The sequence below is a fragment of the Hippocampus guttulatus genome, chromosome 11 (genome assembly GCF_054856545.1).
Source record: "Hippocampus guttulatus isolate MCC_2025c chromosome 11, RoL_Hgut_1.0, whole genome shotgun sequence".
Taxonomy (NCBI): domain Eukaryota; kingdom Metazoa; phylum Chordata; class Actinopteri; order Syngnathiformes; family Syngnathidae; genus Hippocampus; species Hippocampus guttulatus.
In genome coordinates, this window is record NC_141271.1 from 5587673 (window position 1) to 5611516 (window position 23844).

At 41.3% G+C, this 23844-nt stretch overlaps 1 protein-coding gene across 1 annotated transcript; it reads left to right on the plus strand.

Moving 5' to 3' along the window:
* Positions 1–221: 221 nt before the first annotated feature.
* On the plus strand, positions 222–17313 carry rrp1 (ribosomal RNA processing 1). The gene is made up of 16 exons (XM_086124210.1): positions 222–369; positions 2724–2806; positions 3274–3331; positions 3413–3498; positions 3572–3633; positions 3749–3878; positions 4168–4232; positions 6294–6460; positions 7589–7695; positions 7876–7973; positions 8913–8932; positions 9026–9142; positions 13091–14076; positions 14174–14317; positions 14384–14450; positions 16489–17313. The coding sequence occupies exons 1-16, from the start codon at positions 243–245 to the stop codon at positions 16701–16703; spliced, it is 2532 nt and encodes an 843-aa protein (XP_085980336.1). The 5' UTR covers positions 222–242; the 3' UTR covers positions 16704–17313.
* Positions 17314–23844: the final 6531 nt, after the last annotated feature.

A 23844-nucleotide genomic window follows, 5' to 3' on the forward strand; every position in this document is an offset into this window, starting at 1 on the left:
TTTAATGCACTGGATATTTGCACTATGGTTGAGGGGAAAGAAATTTAATCTATGCTGAATGTTGTACATAGAGCATGTTTGACAATAAAGCTGGCTTTTGACTTTGACTTTTCAAATTAACCGAAAACAAGATACAGTAACATACATCGTGCCTGTGATGGCAATGTGTGATGTCATCTGTCTGCGACGAAATGAAGGAACGTGCGCCTGAGCAGCACCGCTCCACGTGAATCAGTGTGAAAATGGCGGCCGTTCAAGATCCAGAGATTCAACTGGCACAAAAGTTAGCCTCAAACGAAAAGCCTACTCGAACAAAAGCATTAAAAAAGCTGAAGAAGTATATAAATGTCAGATCACAGAAACCGACGGGTAAGTAACTCGCGTTTAGTGCTCTTATGTGCATTTATAACGGTGCTAGGAACATTCACAAATACGAATTAATAGCATTGCCTTGTGTTTGGAACGTTACATATCACTATATGGACACTTTCCTATGTCCAAGCTCAGTTCTTAATCAACAAATTCCATCCTTCGAAACTAAACAATGTTTTACAGTACGGTAAGTGGGTTCAGATTTAAAAGGTAAGTTAGACTATCCACAATTAACATTGTATACACCAGCAACGTCGTGCTAACTAAAACGCTTATTGTTAAAAAAAAAAGCCAAATGTAATGTTAATGTCAGGAAACTACGAGCAGTTATCAAAATTCACATGCACATTTCTACCTATGCCCACGTAAACCTCTGTGGATATCAAAAATCGCTACAGTATCTTAGATTTTATGGACATTAAGCTATCAGGAGGTTCACTGTAGAGAATAAGCTTAACGTGTCTTAATGTTTGACAACTTATCGCCACCCAAATTAACACTTAAATTCACTTCAGCCTCTGAAAATAAGTAATAGTCACAGTGTTCAGGATTTTATGAGCATTGAGCTTTTTCCTGCCCATAGGCGTTCACTATAGGGAAAAAGCTTAACGCGGCTTGATGTTATAAATGTACAATCAATCTCTACCAAAATTCATGGGCACATCTCTGCCACAGTGTCTGAAAATATAAAAAAAATCAGACCGATATTTGAGATTTTATAGATATTAATGTCTTCCTCTCCATAGGTGTGAATTAAGTTTAATGTTGAGGAAGGCGCTTAATGTCTAATGCCTAAGTTACGTCTGCTTTTCCTTTATATAAGAAGCCTGTCAGCACATCAATCAGTCAAATGCAGTGCAGCTACTCCACATCATTCACAGAATTTGGAACTTGGTTCATACACAAAATGCCCCACATTATTAGGCGTCCCTTCCATTTTGGAGGACATGTAAGAGTTTTAAATGTGCCTTGTAGTCATGAAAATATGGTAAAGTTGCAGACATCTATACTTAAGGTTTGAAACTCAGATATCACTATCTGCCGTTTCGACCAGTGTCAAATCTGTTACCGATACTGTGCATGAACATTCTGATTGGAATTTTTCCCGCGGTGAAAAAAGTCCAATTCAAGAGCCTTGATTTTATTTTTTTAAAAATGCTTGCATTTTTTTCTGCCTCAGGTAACAGTTTATTTGGTACGCACTATTTGAATAAGAAAACCTTTAATTGTCTCACAATGGAGAAATTCCCAATTTACAGCAGCAAAGTTATGAAAGGAAGAAAGTAGAAGAACAAAATATAGGAGCTGCTATAAAGGCAGCCACTATTGCGACGCCATCTTGAAGTCATAATAACAAAATAATACAATACAACACATAAGATTGTCTGTGTCTAATGTGTTGTCTTGTCTTATTTTGTCATTTTGTTAACTTTTCTTTTGATGGCGGGACGGGCACCCGCAGCGGCTCCTCTTGTTGTATGTTGTGAGAGGGAATGTAAAGGTATGTTGCACATACAGCACATTTGACAAAGTTGTACTTGACTCGATAAGACACAGTCGTGCAATCTTAACCACTTTTCCTGCATGCACTTTGTTGTTTGATGCAGTTATAGATGAAAGAGGAGCTAATCAAAGTGTCCCATGTAAATCTGCTTCAATTCTAAGTCGCAACTCTTGAACTTGGAAGTCAAGTCAATCCAGCTGCCATAATTGTTCATACTTTGCATTATTACAGTAACATGCCATCAACCGGCTGTGAATGCCAACTTCAAAATCGACGGCTACCAATCAATAGCAGGACACTAGTTGGGCTTTTATTTTGAAATTGGCTTTTGCAGCACTTGGCGGCGTTACCGTCATGCAGGATGAACAATCGTTGTGGAGGTTGGCTTGACCTGTCTTTACCGATTGGAGGCTGACCTGATCCCAGGTTTACTGCCATCACATACTGTTGGTGCCTTCGAAAACACTTGCAATTGTTCACTGCTTAGTGGGATAGGGAATTTCGGGGCTCGCACCGTGTGCCCTGTATAGACTAGCAACAAACTTCAGACTACTTTTCAAAGGCAGTTTAATAGGTAAAAATAAATCTACACACATTTGATTCTGACAACCTAACACTGTAGTAGTCCCTCCTGATCAATTTTTACTCAAATGGCCCTTTTCTTCTGGTTATGAGGTCTGTGTGTGAATAGCTTATTTGTTTTAAAATGGAGCGTGGTGAGTTACTTTCTGTATGAAATGCACGATCTAATGAAAGCTGCCCTTCCTTGTCCTTGCTTTGTCCAAAAACAGCTGATATAATACTCGATTCACCAAGGCGCTCCTTTGGTTTTATGTTCTCTGTCCAGATGGCTTTACGAGTGAAGAAATGCTCAAGCTGTGGAAAGGTCTGTTCTACTGCTTGTGGATGCAGGACAAACCACGTTTACAGGTATTTCTTTCTTTCTTTCGTCGCGGCTTATGGAACATTTTCAGGCTGAGCAGTGATTGGTCACCAATCACTTCTTTGAGCTCTTCCCAAGGCGTTCCCAGGCTGTCCTGGTTCACCCCCAGGAACTCCTACCTTTGGGACATGCCCGGAACACCTCACTAGGGACGCGTCTAGGAGACGTATTTTGACGGACCGCTGGAGTCGCGGTGCAACCACTGAGTGACTGTAGACAGCGGCTGTCATGCGCAAAAATGTAATTTATGCCATTTGGGGGCAGGGGTTGTTAGACTGGTCCTGAAATGGACCGGCCGTTCAGGAATCCCACAATATTCCCTATGGCCACCACGACCCTGCGTGTTGGGCTGAATTAATGGCACCCACTGCCATTTAGTTGTTAAATATATTGGGCCTTTCTTAGATTGTTTCACTTTGTATTTGCTTAACTTGAGGCACAATGTTGTTCACAGGAGGAGCTTTCCAACTCTCTTTGCACACTGATTCACACCTTTCATGACATTGATGGACGTAAGTTGATCCTATGCTGGTGTAATTCCAAATACAAATTAAAATGTCAAAAGCCGGTGCTGAAAATGATGTTTTCCACAGAACTATTATATCTGGAGAGCTCCCTTAAGACCTTCAAAAGAGAGTGGACTGGCATTGACAGACTACGAATGGACAAGTTTTTCCAGGTGTGTGTGCGTGCGCGCGCATGAATATATCACTTTTCTCCCCCTTATGGTGGCCCTTCTTTTCATATTACAGCTGATCCGCTTCATGTTCAGACAAAGCTTTGAGATGCTGAAGAGAAACAATTGGGATAGCAGGTAACCCATAAAAACTGTCATGCGCAAATTGTACAGTGCGTCATAACATACCGGTAGGTTAAATATTTTACATAATGTCTTTATTTTTATTTATTTTTTTTCTTTCTTTTTTTAGTGTGGTTTCAAGATTTCTGGAGCTCTTTGCAACAGAGGTCCTGAACAGTGGCAACGGTGCACCTGCTGGTCTGCAGTTTCATATCTTGGACCTTTACTTGACAGAACTAGCAGCTGTGGGTGCATCAGAGGTAAAGTTATGATCCAAACGGGTCATTTGGAGTATGGAGCGTAGACGGAGATTTGGGTACTTGTCCGCATTTATTTTATTGATCCTGTTGAATGTGTTTCACTTGACAAAAATAAACTGAACAGAATTTAGATATGACATTTTGAAGTCTATCCACTCTAAAGGCCAATATTATAGTTTCATTTGAGTGACACATCCATTATAGAGGATTCTGCAACAAATTTTGAGGAAATATTAATAACTGATTGAAATAAAAATGTGATGGTCCTTTTCACATTTTTTCTCCATAGCTCACTGCTGACCAGAACCTGAGATTCATCGAGCCATTCTGCAAAACTGCAGCCAAAACCAAGGAGTAAGTTCAGCACTCTTAGCTTCCTTTTGTTTGATTTCATATCTGCAGGGAAGTATATTTTTTTAAATTACAAAGGATGAAAAATCTTCCACACCATTTTTGATGGTGTTGACTTAAAAAAAGGGGGGGGGGGGTAAATCAGATTTCATTACTTTTTAGTACATTTTAGACATTTTGTGTGTGTGTGTGCAGTGATATTACAATTTAACCCCCGCGAGTCCCAGGGACTCGCTGATGAGAAAAGTATGAGTCCCATTATGCATTTAGAGAGTCCCAAATTCTGAAATGGCCTACTTATTCAATTGCATATGATAATAACACAAACAACAACAATATCCATTGATAATAGGTTTATTTCTTATAAACAAATGCTGCAAAAATTTTAATAATTCAGGCATACGAGATTTGCTGAGAAATAGGTTCTTATTTCATCCCATGGTTTAGTCTTTGAGTTCATAAATTCTCCTCTCTTTACTCCGCTTCCAATAAGATAAGGTAAGATATTATTTGTTTGTCCCACACTGGGGAAATTTACAGTCAATGATGCAAGGCTTTCTCAAAGTCAACTTATCGCAAAAAACGATCCAACTTTAGCTGCTTCCTCCGTGATACCTCCGCAATAAACGTTCGCAACACTTGTTCGCAACGCTTGTTTTAACGTTACAAAACTTGGCAATAGTCTGCTTTCTGCGTCTTGCAAGAACGACATGCGAGATTACTTAACGCGAGATCAAAACAACAATGGTGGCGATTGTCAAACTGCGATCCTTGCGGGGGGAAAAAAAGATGTACCGTAGCAGGCCTGAGGATTTAGGAAATTCACGGTAACCGTTTTACGATTCCGTTGGATTACCCAATAGGAAACCACGGTAACTAATTTTGGGTTCCGTAAACGTTCATCATGGGAACCCATTTTTCTATTTTGACTGATATTCATAATCAAGAATTCTGATACTCACAAGTATAATGTTTCAAGGGTAAATGTTTGAAAACAATGCATTAACAATGAACATTATATCAGCAGCTGTGTACTCCAGGATTATTCAACAAAATAAATGGATCAAAATATGTTGTACTCATATGGCATCATGAATAGAGCATACCACAAAATCTGAGTCTTTTTTCCAGTCTCACACTGCAAAGATTAATTTACTGGTAATCATTAATACAGGTAAGTATTGATATGGCTTGACATCCTCTTCCCAAGACGATGCATGTGTAATCTACTATCAATTTGACGAAAGAATCTACCACGCGTCATCGTTAGTTCGACCGACAGTTAACATTAGCATTACTACACCTTATGACAAATGTTTTATTCATAAAGTTACCATGCTACAACCAGTAAATTACAGAATAACCAAGACTGTTTCATAATATTTTTGTGAACGTCACACGCGTAAGCGTCACTTGCTCGTGTAAGGACCTCGAAAGGAGTCGAGTGGCGTATTCGGGTTTGCTCAGTTTGGTCGAAAACCGGTTTTCAGTTCTAACCTGAGGTGTAAAAATGTCGAATTTTCTGGTCGAAATCCGATTTGGTCGATAACAGACATTCGAAAGCCGAGGTTTGACTGTACTTTGGTCAGATTGAAGTTATTTCTGTGACCACTGAGGGTTTTTCTTTCATTAACAGAGGGGTAACAATAATTTTACGTATATGAAAACGTTTTGTCAGTCTTGAATACCCCATAACCCAGCGAAATACTGTATGTTTACTCCAAATGTGGTAGAATTATCAGGCCTTTGAATATGTTTTAATTTCAATGGGCGTAAAGTCTATTCATCTAATTTGCCTGACAATCATACAACTTTTGACCTTAACATTGAATAAAGTCACCAAAGCAAAATATCTCCAATTTGGATTTCAGTGTTCAAGAGGATTTGGCTGGCGTCCTGGTCGTGTAATATTTCAGTCAACGCATTCTCTATTGATCATACTAGTTTTAGGAGCGTCACTGTTGAATGGCTGCGAAATTCTGTCTTGATCTGAAGCTTCCTGCTTGCTTTGTAATATTTGTCATCCACTGATCTACCATTCTGTTTAATTGACCGTCTCACCAGTCGGACACTTTTCCGAGCGATCTGCAACAGCATCTTCAACACAATTATTGACCAGGCTCCCTATGCCATTGAGGATCTGATGAGGGAGCTGAAAGAAGCTGAGTCCTCTGATTCAGGCCAGTCCTCTGAAGGGGATGATGAAAAGGACCTCGTGAAGCAGATTAACGGTACATTTTCACAGGAAGCATGACGCATTCCTATACAGCCGTGTATTGTGTTTGTTTTGTTTTTCTTTGCACTACGGACCGGTTCATACAAGTACATGCCTCTCGCGAGATCGGCAACTTGCGACTGGGCGTCACCTGTGGGAACCTCTGAAATCATAAAGAATTTGTACTGACAAATAAGGTAGCTAGAGAGTACCTCAACATTTTCTTTCCATCACAATTACTCAGGGCACAGGCAGCAACCAATCATGGCTCGCCCGATTCCTGAGTTTGGCCATGTGACATTCGCAAGTTGTGCCACGATTGGATGTAACCTGAGCCATGAGCAACTGGGATGTTTTTTTCAGTCGACAGCAAGTGGCAAATGGCTGTGCCCCGAGATGGCTAAAAATGGGAGGAGTTTGTTGTTTAATTTTTCCACAAACACAATATTAATCATAATACCATGTTTAGACGAATGAGGCCGCATAATGCATATTGTTTTAAAGAACATTTTGGAGTTGATTTTCCTTTCAAAGTGTCAACGTAATGATTTTGAAGTTAGCGCTTTGCAAAATGGATGGATGGACGAACGAATCCATCCTACATACGGTGTTTGATACTTTGGTGGCTGCATTGCTACGTCGTAGCGGCTAAACTGCTCATGTTTAGGTGGGCAGGATGTGCAAATCCGCTGGCATAACATGCTTTCCACATCATCACTTCAGTAATACTTGTTCAGCTGATTCAACGGGATTGTCGTCATGCCCCTTTTTGAGAATGTACCTTGCACATGGCCAACAGCAGGCTTGATTTATTCCGTAGCTTTGGAGAAAGCGCCACACAAGCGATCGTTCAGCTCAGTATCAAAAGGCCCACGGGCAAGTGCTTGGGACCACTGCTATATAGTACGCAACATTAAGTGCAATCTGACAAAAAAAATCTTCCCAAAGCTTTGAGTTTCCTTTCAGAATCACTATTTTCTATAGCACACAACAACCTGTTTGTAAGTTATTGATTGCAAATCATGAATGCTACAGTGTTTTAAAAAGAACTCCATGAATGTTACATATTATTGTAAATAAATGACTGAATTGAATTGAATTTTTATGCCAGGAAGACATTATTTGCTGGTTATTTTGTTTTCAGGCAGTAAATCATACTTGAAACAGGGTGCTCATGAATCAGGAGACTCAGACACAGAGTTACCATTTGATGATAATGATGATGATGATAATATAGCACCAGTTCTACAGGTTAGTATTGTATTTTTATCCTAAATGCATGTTGTTGTTTTTCCAAGAATGAACACACATTTTGGGATACTTGGTTTTCATTGGAAAGGGATAATATGCTACACTGCACCACTTTAGTCAGAGCTCTTGATAAATACCATGTTCTGCTTTCCCCCTTCTAATGAAACATCTATTTTACAGTTTGACTATGCAGCTCTTGCTGACAAGCTTTTAGAGGTGTCAATTCGAAGGAGCACACCCAGCCACAATAGAGAGAGGCTCTACAAAATCATCAAAGTGTAAGTTTTGTAGCCCCTCAGACAGTTTTGAAAGTATCATACTGTATCTGTTGTTGTGGTCCGTGTGATTTAAATAAGGCAAAAAAAAGCCAAACCTTCCTGTCCTTATGTGGAAGAAGTAATTGCCCCTTGAAGCTAGTAATGGGTTGTGACGCTCTTGGCAGCAATAACTGAAATCAAGCATTTGCGATAATTTGTGATCAGTCTTTGACATCGCTATGGAGGAATTTTGGCCCACTTTGGCAGATTTAATTCAACTACGCCACATTGGAGAGTTTTTCTTTTGAGGTCACGCCACAGCATCTCTATTGGATTCAAATCCGGACTTTGACTTGGCCACTCCAAAACCTTACTTTTTTTTTCTTTTGTTTTTTGAGCCATTCAGAGATGGACTTGCTGATGTGTTACGGTTCGTTGTCTTTCTGCATGATCCAAGAGTGCTTGAGTTTGAGGGCGCAAACTGATGGTCGGACATTGTCCTTCAGGATTTTCTAGTAGACAGCAGAATTCTTTGTCCGATCAATCACAGCAAGTTGTCCTTGTCCTGAGATAGAAAAGCAGCCCCAGACCATCACACTGGCAACACCATGTTTTATTTATCAAATGCTATCATTTTTACACCAAATGTAACAGGCCGCACAAATTCAATTTTTGATTCATCAGTCTACAGAATGTTTTTTCCAAAAGTTTTGAGGATCATCTTGATGTCTTTTCGCAAATGTGAGATGAGCCTTTGTGTTCTTTTTGGACAACAGTGGTTTTCGCCTGGGAACTCTCCAGTGGATGCTATTTTTGGCCAGTGTCTTAAAATTTCAGTGGATCAGAGAGTTGTTCAGCAGATTGGGAAAAGAGGGATTTTTACGCCCGTCGAATGTAATTTATGATATGCATTATCAGCCCACTTGTCTTTCAACACACTTTCTCTCTCTTTAATGGCAGGCTGCAGGATCTCAGTGAAGGTATTGCTATTTTTAAATTGCCTGATACCACACAATGTCTTTCTTGTTTATTTGTGTTATGTGACTCATCCTCTGCCTTTTTTTTTTGGTTAGGTCTATTTCCTCAAGATGGCTATCCAGAGGAAGTCTCTACAGATGAGGATGATGAAATGTTTGCCAGCAGAAAGAAGATGAAGCGTGGAAAGAATGCAAAGGAAACGGCTAAGAATCGTAAAGGACCTCTTTCTCACTACAAAATGTGCATCTTTAAAAATAGTCAAGATGCGTAGAAAAGGGAGTCTATCTAGACTAATCCGCACAGTATGTGTCAGAGGCAATATAGAGCAATACGATGGCTCAATGTTTCCTCATGTAGTAATAAGCATTTAAACGTCCCTTAATTGTGGGTGTGGGTGCGGGCGCGCGCGCGCATGCATGCATGCATGTTAGGCCTAGATTAGTTGATTCATCATGATGACATCGACGACCAAAAGCATCAACAAGTAATTTAAGTCGCCGACTAGTCGACGCACATGCGCAGTTGCGTTTAATCGGGCCAGCCGTGATGTCACTGGAAAAGCTACGCTTACTCCTACCAGATGGAATGAACAACTGTAGTATGCTATTACTGTCATGGCTATCCGTCATCAAACATTGAAAGTTCGGGAACATTTCAACGAAGACGTCAAGAGCGAAGAATGTGCAACGTAGACTTTGCCTTTCATAGCAGCACACTGGCAATGCGTGAGCATTTGAGACGGAAGCACGTTTTGTCCGATTCTATTTCGGACGAGGGACAGTCGTCTCGGACTGTGTAAACTGCTTGTCTGTTTAGCTTAGCTGCTAACATTAATGTCAACGTGAGTGATATTTATAGCTGTAGATTTGGAATGTAAACTTCAATATAAGACCAACAATGACATTTTCAGCACGTATCGCACTGTGTGTGATTCCAACATTGTGACAGCGATGTTATAATTGAATAGGAAATGTGGTGACACTGATTTCTTTTAACACTACATCATCAGGGGTGTTCACACGGCAACATTTACTCAACCAAAACCTGCTTTTGGCTTACCACTTGCATCAACATACAATGAAACTGTTGCTGTGGATTTGCATGAGCTCGAGCCAGGAGTGTGGTACCTACATATTATTGACCAGTTCACTCGTTTCAGCGCAGGAAGTGTCCTGACTACCAAGAAGTCCTCTGAGATTTTGAAGCATTTTATTCATGACTGGATCAGTGTGCACGACCCCCCTAAAAGACTGTTCAGTGACAATGGTGGGGAGTTCAACAATGAAGAAGTGAGAGACATGGCTGAGAATTTCAACATGGAAGTAAAGACAACAGCTGCCTACAGTCCTTGGAGTAATGGGCTGTGAGAACGACACAATCAAACGCTAACTGAGATTATAATGAAAGTAAAAACAAGCACTGGATGCGGCTGGAGCACAACTATGGATTGGGCTCTAATGGCAAAGAACTGCATGCAAAGTGTCCATGGCTACAGTCCACATCAACTGGTATTCGGAGAGAACCCCAACTTACCCTCTGTGTTAATTGACAAAGCACCTGCTCTGGAAGGCACCACGAAAAGCGAATGGGTTGCAAAGCATATCTCAGCTTTGCATGCAGCGAGAAAGGCCTTTACTGAAGCGGAATGTTCAGAGAGAATACGGAGAGCACTCAAGAAACGGCTGCGTCACACAGATGAGAAGTATGAACTGGGTGACAAGGTTTACTACGCGGTTGGACTGTCCAGAATGGAAAGGGCCAGGGGTAGTCATTGGACAGGATGGTGCTGTTGTTTTTGTTCGACATGGAGGCACCTGCATTAGAGTTCATCACCTCAGACTGAACAAGGTTACTCAGGAACATGATGTTGACCCACAGACAACCTGTGATGAAGAGACCGACAGCAAGCAACGGTGTACCACTGAGGAGTTGGAGTTGGAGGAAGAAGGGCCTCTTGCTGAGTACACAGAGATTGATTCATTGCCAGCTGTGGCAGACACAAGGGCTGAAGGACAAGAGCATGACAGAAATACCAAGTTGAAGACTGGTCAAATTGTAACATTCAAAACCACAGACACAAGCGTTCAACAAACAGCAAAGGTTTTAGGGCGTGCAGGGAAAGCAACCGGAAAATATAAAAATTGGTACAATTTGGAACTTCTTGAGCCTGCTGGAGTGGCTGGCACCAGCATATCCGCAGATGTGTCACAATTAGGGAATCTTCAAATTCAGGTGGATCAAAATGTATCGGACTTCTGGAGTGAGGATATATATGTGGCGAATGATGTATTATTTGATGACGCCAAAACAAGTGAAATACAGAATTGGAGACAAAATGATGTGTTTGAGGTAGTTGACGACAAGGGGCAGAAGTGCATATCCACCCGTTGGGTGTGCACTCTGAAAGAGACAGTGACTGGTGTGGTACCAAAAGCAAGACTGGTAGCAAGAGGATTTGAAGAGCTGCAAGTTGCAGAGCTACAAAAGGACTCGCCTACTTGTGCCTCAGAGTCACTGAGGCTTCTTGTAGCAGTGATTTGTCAAAAACGATGGACACTTCATTCGATGGACATAAAATCGGCATTCCTGCAGGGCATGGAACTATCCAGAGACATTTTTGTCAAGCCTCCTCCGGAAGCTAACTGTACGGGAAGACTTTGGAAATTAAAAAAGTGTGTGTATGGTCTGGCAGATGCATCTCTATATTGGTACAACAGAGTGAAGGATATAATGATCGGTGCGGCAGGTACTATATCCAAAGTTGACCCGGCAGTTTTCTACTGGTTGGACAGTGAAAAAGGAGTAACTGGGGTTCTTGCTAATGTTGATGATTTCATTTGGGGTGGATCTCATATGTTTGAACTGACTGTCATGGTTCATCTCAAAGAGAAATTCAGTGTTGGTCGTGAAGCTCATGATAATTTTTCTTTTGTGGGTGTAGATTTTGTGACCTCTGACGACAGGGTAAAAATACACCAAGCCACATACATCGAGAATTTACAGACTATACATCTGACACCATCGCGAGCAGCTGAGCAAGCTTCACCTGTTACTGATGAGGAAAGAGATCAGCTACGGTCGAAAATAGGGCAACTTTTGTGGGTTGCAAGACAGAGCAGACCCGAGGCCATGTTTGATGCCAGTAATCTGGCTGTTAGAACGACACAATCAAACGCTAACTGAGATTATAATGAAAGTAAAAACAAGCACTGGATGCGGCTGGAGTACAGCTATGGATTGGGCCCCCATAGAGCGTTCACACGTATAAAGTTATACCGGTGTAGCCCCTGAGCTTAAACAGCTTAAACCGGAACAAATTTAACCCTCCTCAGGAGGTGGTTTAAAAATTTACTCCTGAGTAAATGCTACCCGACGTCAGTGTTTCTCAATTGCATCCTGGGTATTTTGCACTTCTTTCCTTTCTCTCTCTCATCCTTTTACGGTGTCTGATAGACCACAGCGTTGATTTGTCTGGAGAAGCATAAACCATGGTTTTTCAATGCCACAAACAAGGTGGGGAAAAGGAAGAACACTTTACGCATGCGCATGTTTTATTTCCGTATTATTACGTATTGCACGGCCGCAGAAACTGCCGTGTGAACGCAAGTGGGGCTGCACCGGGGTTAACACGCTTATCTTTAGTAAGCAGCTTTATACGTGTGAACATTTATACGTGTGAACACTCCACAAAATTTACACCAGTGTAAGATATATCGCAACAATATACATCGGTGCAGCACCGATGCAAATGTGTGCCGTGTGAACACCCCTATAGTGTTCAAAGAAATCCAGATGTACTTTGGAGAGGCTCCAGTCTCTCAAAAGAATGATACTTTCAAATGGTGGCATGAAAATGAGAAACATTTCCCCAGGCTATTAAGGGTAGCAAAATCTATTCTGTGCAACCCTTCAACCTCCGCCCCTTTGGACTGGATCTTCACTGTAGCAGGGAACATCTGCTCTCAAAAGCGAGCAAGCGTTTCGCAGAGCATAGAAATGCTAACTTTCCCGACAATGAAAAACAGAGTTCTGTCGATTATGATGAGAGATGGAATGTAGTATAAATTGTGAGCACCGAGCACAAAATACCCAGCACTAGTTACTGTCTTAGAGTTGTCATCATTTATTTAAAATCACTCTTTGTGTTGTTTCTCCTTCAGGGAAGAAAAAAATGCAACTCAAGCAAGATGATGACTCCGACAACGATGATATGAAGCCAACAGATCTTAATGACAAAGATATCACCAAGCCAAGGAAAAAAAAGAAGGCGTCTCATGATGGCTGTTTAGGTGCTAATTTAAATGCCAGAATATCGAATGGGGAGGACACTGAGGCTCCCAATCAAAGCAAGATTGTGCTGAGTGAGTCTGAAGATATGGCCAAAAAAGAATCGTCTGTTTTTGCCTCAGATAAAGGCAGCAACCTCAATTCTTGCACAACCAACAAAAAGTCAAAAAAGAAAAAAAAGAGGCCAACATCGGAGTGTAAAGAAAAATTAGAGAATCATGAGACGATGCAGGAGGCCGGCACAACTGCAGTGATCGGCGAGCATGAGAGCCCCTTAAAGAATAGTGTTAAGATTGAGTTACAAGCTGGCAGCATGGCGGTTCCAGCTCCCTGCGAGATCATATCGAATGAAACCGAGCTCCGGGCCTCAAATACTGCCAAGACAAAAAAGAAAGTTCTGAAGGCTCAAAAGGTCAAAGCATTTGCAGCTTGTTCACCGAAAATCCCGTTAGATTCTCTGTCGGTACCTTGTGATAATTCTGCTCCTGTTGGCACAGCTCTCCAACCTCAGGGTTTAACCGATACCACCCCCTCGGATGAGTGCAAGAGGAAAAATAATAAATCTGAGAACGTACTGATTGCAAATCCAAGTACGAACGTTGAAAATGAATTTGCATCTGACAATCAAATGGGAACTCCATTGAAGAAGAAAAACAAACGAAAATGTGCAAAGGTGAAAGAGGTGAGCAGTTCGGAAAAGAAGCCCGAGGTGTGCGATGAGGCATCCGATTCCTCGGGGAAGCCAAATAAGAAGAAAAGAAAGATCCCTGTGGTGTTTGAGTTTGAAGCGGATGAGTTTGAGCCTGCCACACCACCCAATGACACTGCAGAAATAGCACTGGGTGTCAAGAAGTCAAAAGTGAGTATGAAATGAGGGCATGCGTTTTCAGATTCATCTGTAAACTCTGTTTTAAATCACTTTCCCGTGGATATTTCACAATGCTTCTCCACTCCAGGCATTTAATGGTTCAGCTACACCAAAAGCCAGGCCAAAGACATTGTCAAGTGACTTGGTCACATTTCAGCGAAACGTCAAAGTTCCAACACCGCTCTTCTTCAGGACTAAGGGAAAAAGCACAACTCAAATCTTTGGCAAGAAGGTATTTAGATGTGTATAAAAAAATGACATTACATTCTTTCTGTTGATTCTGTTTTTCCCTCCACAGATGGATCAAACTCCCACATCAGACAGCAAGAAGGTGACATTCCATCTGAAGAATAATAAAACAGCTGGTAAGACAATGTTCAATGTCAATATGTTTAGGTCTATTTTGAGGCCCCGGCACTATGCCAAGTTTTTGAATACTCCACTTGACTCGTTAGTTTAACACGGGTCGGCAACCCAAAATGTTGAAAGTGTCATATTGGACCAAAAAACTAATTTGCCCGGAGCCGCAAAAAATTAAACGCCTTATATAAGCTTTACAATGAAGGCAACACATGCTGTATGTACAGTGGGGCAAATAAGTATTTAGTCAACCACCAATTGTGCCTCTCATGGTTGAGCTTTACCCATGTTGACAATTACAGGCCTCTCTAATCTTTTCAAGTAGGAGAACTTGCACAATTGGTGGTTGACTAAATACTTATTTGTCCCACTGTAGCTATATTAGCTATATTAGCCTACTATCAAAATGACTAACTTGGCTACAAATACACAATGAGCCTGAATGATGAAATATTTTTTTCCCTGCAATGCATCCTGTAGAGAAAGGGTGCCCAAACTTTTTTGACGGAAGATCTACTTTTCGATCAACCAACCTCCTGCGATCGACCCGTTACCGCACATATGCACGCACTTACACACGCGTGCCATAATGAGCAATAGCCATAACGGTCCTTCAAATGATCGAGGCAAGGGGACGCACTTTTGCAGCGTGTTAACCATCGTAGCTGACGTGCACCCTTTAAAAATGCTTCTCCACATTCCCATTATTTGCCAGTACCCTCGGTGAATTGTACATGAAATGCTGTTTTTTAATTCTTTATTTCGTTCTTTTTTTTTTTTTTTTAACAACAGCCTGGCATCCTGCCCTGCTAATAGAAACGTGTGTCGCAGGCTATGACACAAATCCTCGTTGACAGAAATGTTGAAATTTAATATTTATTCTACACATCTTTACAGCATTGTAAGCGTTAAGAATGTTTGTCATGTTTGTACTATAGAAATCATATTAAAACAAAAAAATTCCCTACCCCATCTTTTTTCCATTTTCAAACATTTTTGAAAAAGCTCCAGGGAGCCACTAGGACGGCGCTAAAGAGCCGCGTTTGCCGACTCCCGGTTTAACACAATTTTTAAAAAATCCCAAATTACCAAATCTTCCATTTTTCAGTTCTTGACTAAAAAGCAGAGTACTTGGCAAAATAAAGGATGGTCACAAGTATTTTGAGTTGAACATTTGATGATGCTTTCTTTGGTTTATTTATACTGTTGGATTCTTTCCAGACCCAGCACCAATAAAATAAAATCTGTCAGAGTAATTTCTTTATTTGTATATTGTAAAACAAAGAGTGGAACCTCATTAAGAACAACCCTTTTTATGAACTTTCAACTTAGCATAAAACATTTTTCGGAAATGTGCCTCTAGTTATGTACCTTCCGTTATGCGATTCGTCTCAGCATGGATGAGCGAGTGGATCTGTGTTGTGATTGTCGCGCACTTTAACGAACGATCATTGGCCGAGCACGTAACTCATTGCAATAATTGTGCAGGTTTTTTTTAAAAAACTTTTAATTAGACTTAAATGATTTAAAGGTTACAGTTGTCCGCAAAACGTACACGGAACTCAATGTCATCTACGGACTACAAGCTGGACACATTAAAAAGACGAGGTGATTTTCATTCACAAAGCAGGAGAAGGGAAGAAGTATATTCAAGTTGGTAGCACCTCAAAAGACCGAACTAATAAAGTTACAAAAACGAAATATTTTTTTAAACGGTGGACACTACAGCGTGCTATTGCAGCACAGGTGGACATTGACCATAGAGCGCTTGAAATAATTTGAGTGTCTCAAACAAAAGTGACCCCAAGACACAAGCTATGAGTCCATTATTCTCATATGCAAGTTGTAATAAATGAATGCTTTAACATGATCATAGTCACAGTCTTATTGGAAATCTTAACTTTTAAAGTATGCTTCTTGTAATAGAAAGTGAGTCCGTTGAATTAACAGAATCCGCGCACGTCATGGCGCATGGTCAGGATGATACCACCTATGCCTTTGTATGAGTCAAGAAAAACCGTGTTTCTTGTTGTCATGTTGCAGAGTTCAAGAAGAATGATCGCAGCCTGTTACTAAGTCCAGAGGGGTCGTCTAAGGTGCCCTTTGACCCACAACAAAAACCCAAATCTGGGGTTTTAAAGTCTTCTCCCATGGCACTCTCCACCAACATCAAGACTCCCAATGCCAGCAGAAAGAGGGCTTTCAGTACTCCAAAAAGCACGCCGAAAAGACGACCTGTTGCATCGGACTTTTTTTGAAACCCTTAACTTAGAATACTGTAGATACAAATGTAAACTTATTTTGTTTTTGTTTCGTCAACATCAAATTGTAACTGCAGTTTTCTCACATATCCCCTGTTCTAATTATGGTGAGAGCATTTTGTGACGTTAAAAAAAAGTTTTGAATGAAAACTTGGCCATCCTGAAATGGACCACGTTGATTTGACATGGCGAAGTTGGCCTCAAGTCAATTCAGGCTTAAGGTTATAGGTTTTTACTTTCTCTTTTACAAACAGTGGCGGAACCTCAGGGCCAGCAAGGCCCTCTCTGCTGGCCTAAACATTCATACAATACAGGGATGGCAATTTTCCGCGGATCATTTTTGTGAATCGTCCAAATCCGTTGAGAAATTTTTAGGGGGGGTCAGGTACCTTATCGTCGAGTTTTCACAAGCTCTCCCGATCAGTCTTTCCATCTTCTGATTGTAAACAGCCCTACGATTGGACGCGTATGATGTCTTACTTGTTCTGATTGGTCGCCCCGTCCACGCCACGCCCCTTTCCGCTTTTTTCATCACTAGCCATTGCCATCCCTGACAATAACATAAATGTAATTCATGTTGTTTTATTTTCATAAATATGTAAACAAATTTATTCTCTGTATTCTTTACGTCATATTATTTCCACTTAGTCGAGTGGCTTTCAATAATGTTATTTTAAATAACATTGAAAGCCACTCGATAAATTATTTATTATGATAGAGATTTTAACCAATCATATTTCAGCTAGCTTGTGTTGCCAGGTAAATTAAACTTGCTCGGGGCCTTCAGATTAAACAGAGCAGGCCCCCGTGCGCTGTAAATGAACGGTCATAGTCAGGTTGCAATAGTCAATCAGATCACGAGTCTGCGCACCGGGGCCCGCTAGAAGGGTTTACGTCGAGACTGGATGTGCGCGTTCCGTGATTGGATTAGCGCCTGCTAGAGGGAGCAATCACTGCATTTTAACCCAAAATGGCCGAAGAAGAAGACGTTGACATGGTTGCAGAACTACTTTCCACACAATTTTCAAGACGGACCTTCCACGAAAAGCTGGATATTGTGCGAAGAGGTCACCCAACTCCTGCGCTAGCTAGCCTGTCCCAGCAAGGAAAAGAGTTTGTCCGTCATTTTCAGACGAGAAATTATGAACGGTACCCGTGGCTCACAGCCTCTGAGAAACGCTGCAATTTGTACTGCTGGGAATGCCGATTGCTTGCAATGGACCGATTTGGTGTTTAGAGCTACACTGGATTTACCCATTTAAGTTGTTTTACCAAGGCAGCAAGGAAACATCAGAGCACGGCTGGGTACTTACAAACGACGGTGCGTTTAAAAACGTTTGGGGACACTCGCGTAGACGTGCAGCTCAGTGAACAGGCACTACATTGGTGAGTAAATGAATTTTATTTTACATTTCTTGTTGTCATTTTATTTCGTTAGTATTAAATTAATGGTAACGAAATAACATGACAAAGATACAAAAATGTATCAAATAAATCTGCTCACCTGCAATTTATAATGGCGCATTGTAGTCACCTTCGTCCACGAAAGTTCGTTCAAGCTCAGCTGCTCAACATTTTCAGTTATTTGCTGTTGTATCGCCGATTTTCAAAATGCAAATTATCTGTACTTTATTTTCAAAGAATAGTTTGTTTTGTTATTGTTTGGTTGGTGTCTTATATGAAACTGCGACAATGCGCAATTTATTGGACAGACTTGTTCAAGATCACACAGCGTAATTTGGGTGGCATTTTATTCAGTATTTTTAAATCATCTTTATATTTTTGACAATATCTATAAATTTAGTTTCCTGCTCATAATTGTGAATGCATACTTGATGGTTTTAAATGCTCCTGAAATTAAGCGCTGCTTGAAGCCTATACTGTATTGTGTTATCACAATATATGTGACGTCACTGAAGGCCAAAGGTTGAAATGCACGGCACGCCACTGTTTACAAATAAATGCAAATAAAACAAAATATTTTTGTGTCCGGTTTTAAATTTCAAGTTTCTTCATGGAGTTATGGCAGCAGTCATTGAATTTAATTATGGTTATATTTACTGTTGTCACTGTGTTCAAATCCAATTGAGCAGTTGATAAAGTAAATTGTTAAGTATTAAATGCTCTTTTTTTTTTTGGTGCAAAATTTCTTAAAGCTATTAATAAATCCCAGCCATTTTCACTGGAGCAACCCCCTAAATCCCAGCATTTTACTGGATTTTGACTGATCATTCAAGGCCCACAGAATATTTGGTTCAAATGCTATATAAACATGGAGTCTACCAAAATAAAGTTTGGACTCTCTTCTTTCAGCAGAAAAAACATTGTTTCTATCTTTTTCCATTCTTCAGCAATCGGCATTGCAAAATGGCTAAGTTTCATGAAAATGGCGATTCCTGGGCAAAAAACGGAGAAAAAGAGCTTTTTGTAAAAGCATACATTTCAAGCATGTGAGGCACCACTGCCACCTACTGGTCGTTTTTTACATGATTTACAATGCAAACGGCTTATTCTCATTCACAGATTGCATCAGACCCTCCTCTCTGACGCAAAAAAAAAAAAAAGATTTAGAGTACAAGTACGTCCTTGGTAGGCGGGGCCTAATTTTAAAAAGACGTACAAGTATGTATTGTGGAATGAAAGAGTTAATCATTGCTTCTATCACATCTTCATGGATTTCAAATACATTGTGGTGATATGAATACAAATGTGTGACTCATTTTTAAAATAAAGTATTGGGTGCATACGCAACGTCAGTGTTTCTCAATTATTTTCTGTTACATCCCCCCTCCCCCCAGCAAGAAGAAAACGATTTGCGCCCACCCGCCATTATAAATATTATTTGTCGATAAAATTGTTATAAATATACCTCCATTGTATCCTTATTTAGATTTAAAAAAAAAAAAACAATGACACTACCTGCACACCCATGCCACGAACAAATGTTAAACTTGTAACGTCGCTACTTGTAACTTGCCAAAACTGCCGGCAGGTAGCTGGATTGGTTTCCAGTGTTTGACTTCACCGAGCCTGCCCTTTGTTACCAATTCTGAAAAGGCATAGTATGATGGCATGACGCATCTGTCATATACCGCATTGATTTGTAAATGCAGATAACAGGAAAATGAGGACGCTGCAGTACACTGTCGTTTTGTTTCTTCTGCTGCTCCCTGGCTCCGCCCGCGCACTCATTGTACATCAAGCAAATGGGTACACCTGAGCTAAAATGTTGAGCGACATAGCAAAATCATTTTTTGACCGAACTGACCTCATACCTTCAAATAGAAGAATGTATGGCCTGTCAAAGTAACTCGTTGAAATTTGTCACGTGTCACAAAACTCGCATGTCGGAATTGCTTTGTGAATCCCGATTGACCTGTAACGCCTACAAGTGAGCAGCAGGCCCGAGATGTCGTGGGCAGAGGGGACGTTGTCATTTGTGATTGGTTCAATTCTTATGACATCATGGTAGGTACATGTATCGCTAGATATTTGTGTCTTTACTTTTTGCTTTCTTTAACTGTACACACGAGATTAGAACATTCTCTATAGGCATAGACTGCAGTTTCGTTGTATACCCACAAGATGACGCTATGGCCATACATTTGTGGTCGGGTCAACACGTTTCGATTCACCCAGTCAAATTCTACCGCCCCTGTCCTCGTTGGAGTTGAGGGTGAGCTGATTCCATAAACGGAAGCCTTGCCTCGTTGCGAACCGGTCGCAAGTGAAGAGCGGGGCACATGAAGATTTCTATGTACTGCACTTTAATGAATCGACATGCATGGAAATGGGGTAACCAGTCAACAAAAAACACCCCCCTGTACACTGCATAAAAGTTGGATTATGTTTTATTTCTAAGGCAAAACTAATACTGTAGTCCAAACACACAAAAGTAAAACTAGTCAAAATATAGGAAGCACATGGGGTCTAGAAATAATCTTGGGCCTGAATAGCGAACAAGGGAAATAATCCAACAAGCGTAGAAGTCAGGGTCATTAAAACACAGGAACTTGATCGGGACATGAGAAACAAGTGCACCGCAGAAGGATCACCACGCCCAACACTCCAGCTGGTGCTGAACACCAAACAAAAACTAAGCAGAGCAGAACATAACATCACGTCCATGGGAGAATTCCTTGCCACAACTACCGGTATGTTCAAAAAACAGAGATACAAACACTGAATAACTGGTATAAAGTGGCTATTTGCAAGTTATTTGTTCGGCCAGACTGTTGTGAAACGAATGGGACGAGTTGCAAGACTCCATGAAATAAATAATGACCCAGCAGAAAATGCATTTGGGAAATGGGTCTGTTGAATTGTGAGCCTGTAACGGCAATTTAAAAAGGAATGTTGATTCAGAATTTTCCAATTTTAGTGAGAATGAATCATAGCATACTGTCAGGTGTCTATAAAATTGTTATAAATTGGAATGTTAGAATGGCCAATCATGTGACTTGTAGACTTGTATACGTTACATATGTGGAGGGTGCACAGCAAGACGTGCAGCGAGCTCCTTGAAAGTGACACCGGTGTTTGTACCTGTACGTCGTTCCTTCGCTGTTCACAGAGGCAAACAATCCGTCAGGTCCGTCAGCCCGTCACTGACAAACGAAACTTTAAATAATGATGGACTAAGCACTGAAGGAAGTGGGTTTTCGTCCATTGATGTTAGCATCACTAACTGGGTCAAGGAACAACGGATCTCTCAGTCTGTCACTGACGGATGCCCGTTTCGCTGATGTAAACACGTGTCGCCTTTCTTGCATTATTGGTTTGTTTGCGTCAATGGACTGCGTTGACTATATATATATGGAACCGCTTTGCACTTCCTGTACAGAAGGTGGCAGTTTGTATCAAAGCGCAGCAATAAAATAAGAGCAGCAGTAGGAGGAGGAGGAGGAGGAGCAGGAACAGAAGAAGAAGCAGCAGCAGTAATTGTATTCAAAGGTATTATGTGGGCAGTGCTGGAAGTACACATAGGACAGAAGAGGAGGAAGATAGAAAGTGAAAATAGAACATGTTTTAGAATAATATGTGGAGTATATAGTAAAGCAAGAAGACAACAACTAATTAATGAGCTAAGCGAGATGTCCTATTTTCTCTTCTATGGTTTTCTTCACATAATTCATGATTAGATGTTTCATTTCACAGCGGCCCGGTGGTCGACTGGTTCGCGGGTCGGCCTCACAGTGCAGAGGTGCAGGGTTAGATTCCAGCTCCGGCCTTCCTGTGTGGAGTTTGCATGTTCTCCCCATGCCTGCATGGGTTTTCTTCGGGTACTCTGGTTTCCTCCAACATTCCAAAAACATGCATTGCAGGTTAATGGAACACTCTAAATTGTCCCTAGGTGAAAGTGTGAGCGCGGATGGTTGTTCGTCTCTGTGTGCCCTGCGATTGGTTGGCAACCGGTTCAGTGTGTCCCCCTGCCTACTGCCCAAAGACAGCTGGGCTCGGCCCCGCTTGTAAGAATAAGCGGATCAGAAAATGGATGGATGTTTCATTTCAACTCAAAGTTCCTCATTTGCACGCATTTGTCTACCGATTTGTTGTCCTCTCAACCTTTATCATCATCATCTCAGTGTGCGTGTATTTGTGTGTATGTGTGTGATTTGTTGTCAGTGAACCTTTCACACTAACAACAACAGAACCCTTTGGCTCGCTGGCCTAGTTTTGTGTGAGTGTGTGTCTTTGCATATGTGTGCGTGAACCCTAAGGCGGCTGTGGACCGGTCATGTGACCCCAATGTTTGCTTTTGAGCAGAGAGACGTAACTTGTGTGTTTTTCTGCGCTGTCAAAACACCCACGTGTCACATGGCTGCACGGACACGCTCACTCGCTATGACAGCATAGCCGCCATTTTACTGAGGCCTCTGGACCTTATGGTTTATCCATGCATTTACTCTCAAATCCATTGGAGTCAAAACATTAGATGAGCACATCTATGGCTGTTGTTCAATTTCAGATGATGACAAAGAAGGCAAGCTAATGCAGCGAGACCTCCTGGCTGCCTGTCTGGCAGTGGGCATGGAGTTCATTGCCCAATTCTAGGTCCTCGCCCCTCTGTTTACATGCTTGCGCCTCCCACCAAAAATTCAATCGTGGAGGGAGGTGATGACAAAGGAATGGGGTAACTTACTCGATGAACCAATGGGAACGATTGCGTCAGTGCGGATGGTTGCAGCCGTCAATATGCAGAAGTCCGCGCCTCAAACACCAAGATTATATCACTTGGCATGAAGTAAAGACTTGGATTATTCCTTATTTGAAGAAATTTACAGTAACACTCGGAAGTGAATGCTAAAGTCCTGATAGCATGAGATTTTACATTGACTTTAGCATTGGCCCTGACAATATTTTTGAAACAAGGTGTGTATTTAAATATACAATGTTTGGGCAGCATTTTGGGGTTGTAATCATGACAGAGTCTTTTGTTGCTTTCGTGCTTTGTGCAAACTGTTTATAGGGCTATGATATTTTAAAAAGGTTCGTCACTCAGAAGCATTTCTTTTTGAAGGTCAGACACCTCGATCCATTATTTCAACAGTGTTGCTCATTTGCATGAGGCAAAACCATTTCAAACACTATCTTATGTTGAAGCGCCACATTTTTGCCATCTATTTTTTTCAACTTTATTTTAAATTTATTGTGTCGTGGTAGGCTCATTTTCTTCAAGCACAATTCAATTAAGGAATGATTGTGATGCGGCAATAAAACACATGAACGCAATTACGATAATGGATTCTTTTATAAAATAACGTGAATTATTTACAAAAAGATTACAATCAAGTGAGAAGAATGGGCATGTCATGTCAGCGTCTCACCCCTGACCCATATTAACACATAAAACCTTCATCGCTCATGCTTGGCGCTCATTGGTCCTGGAGGTTCGCTTGGGTACGCGCTCACGTGCACGCCCACGGACCGTGTTTCCAGGAGATTCACCCCCATGCGCGCGCACACATGCTCGCGGCTGTCGCGTTTGTAAGTTCCTTTCCGAGCAAGCGAGATCGCGCGCACGTCGTCAATCTGTGCGGGGTGTACCCGCCGGTGGAATGCGCGCCCCCGCGGATCTCACCACCGCCCCTCCCCCCCCGCCTTCACTGCAGCTTGCATCCGGGCTGCTAATTTTCCA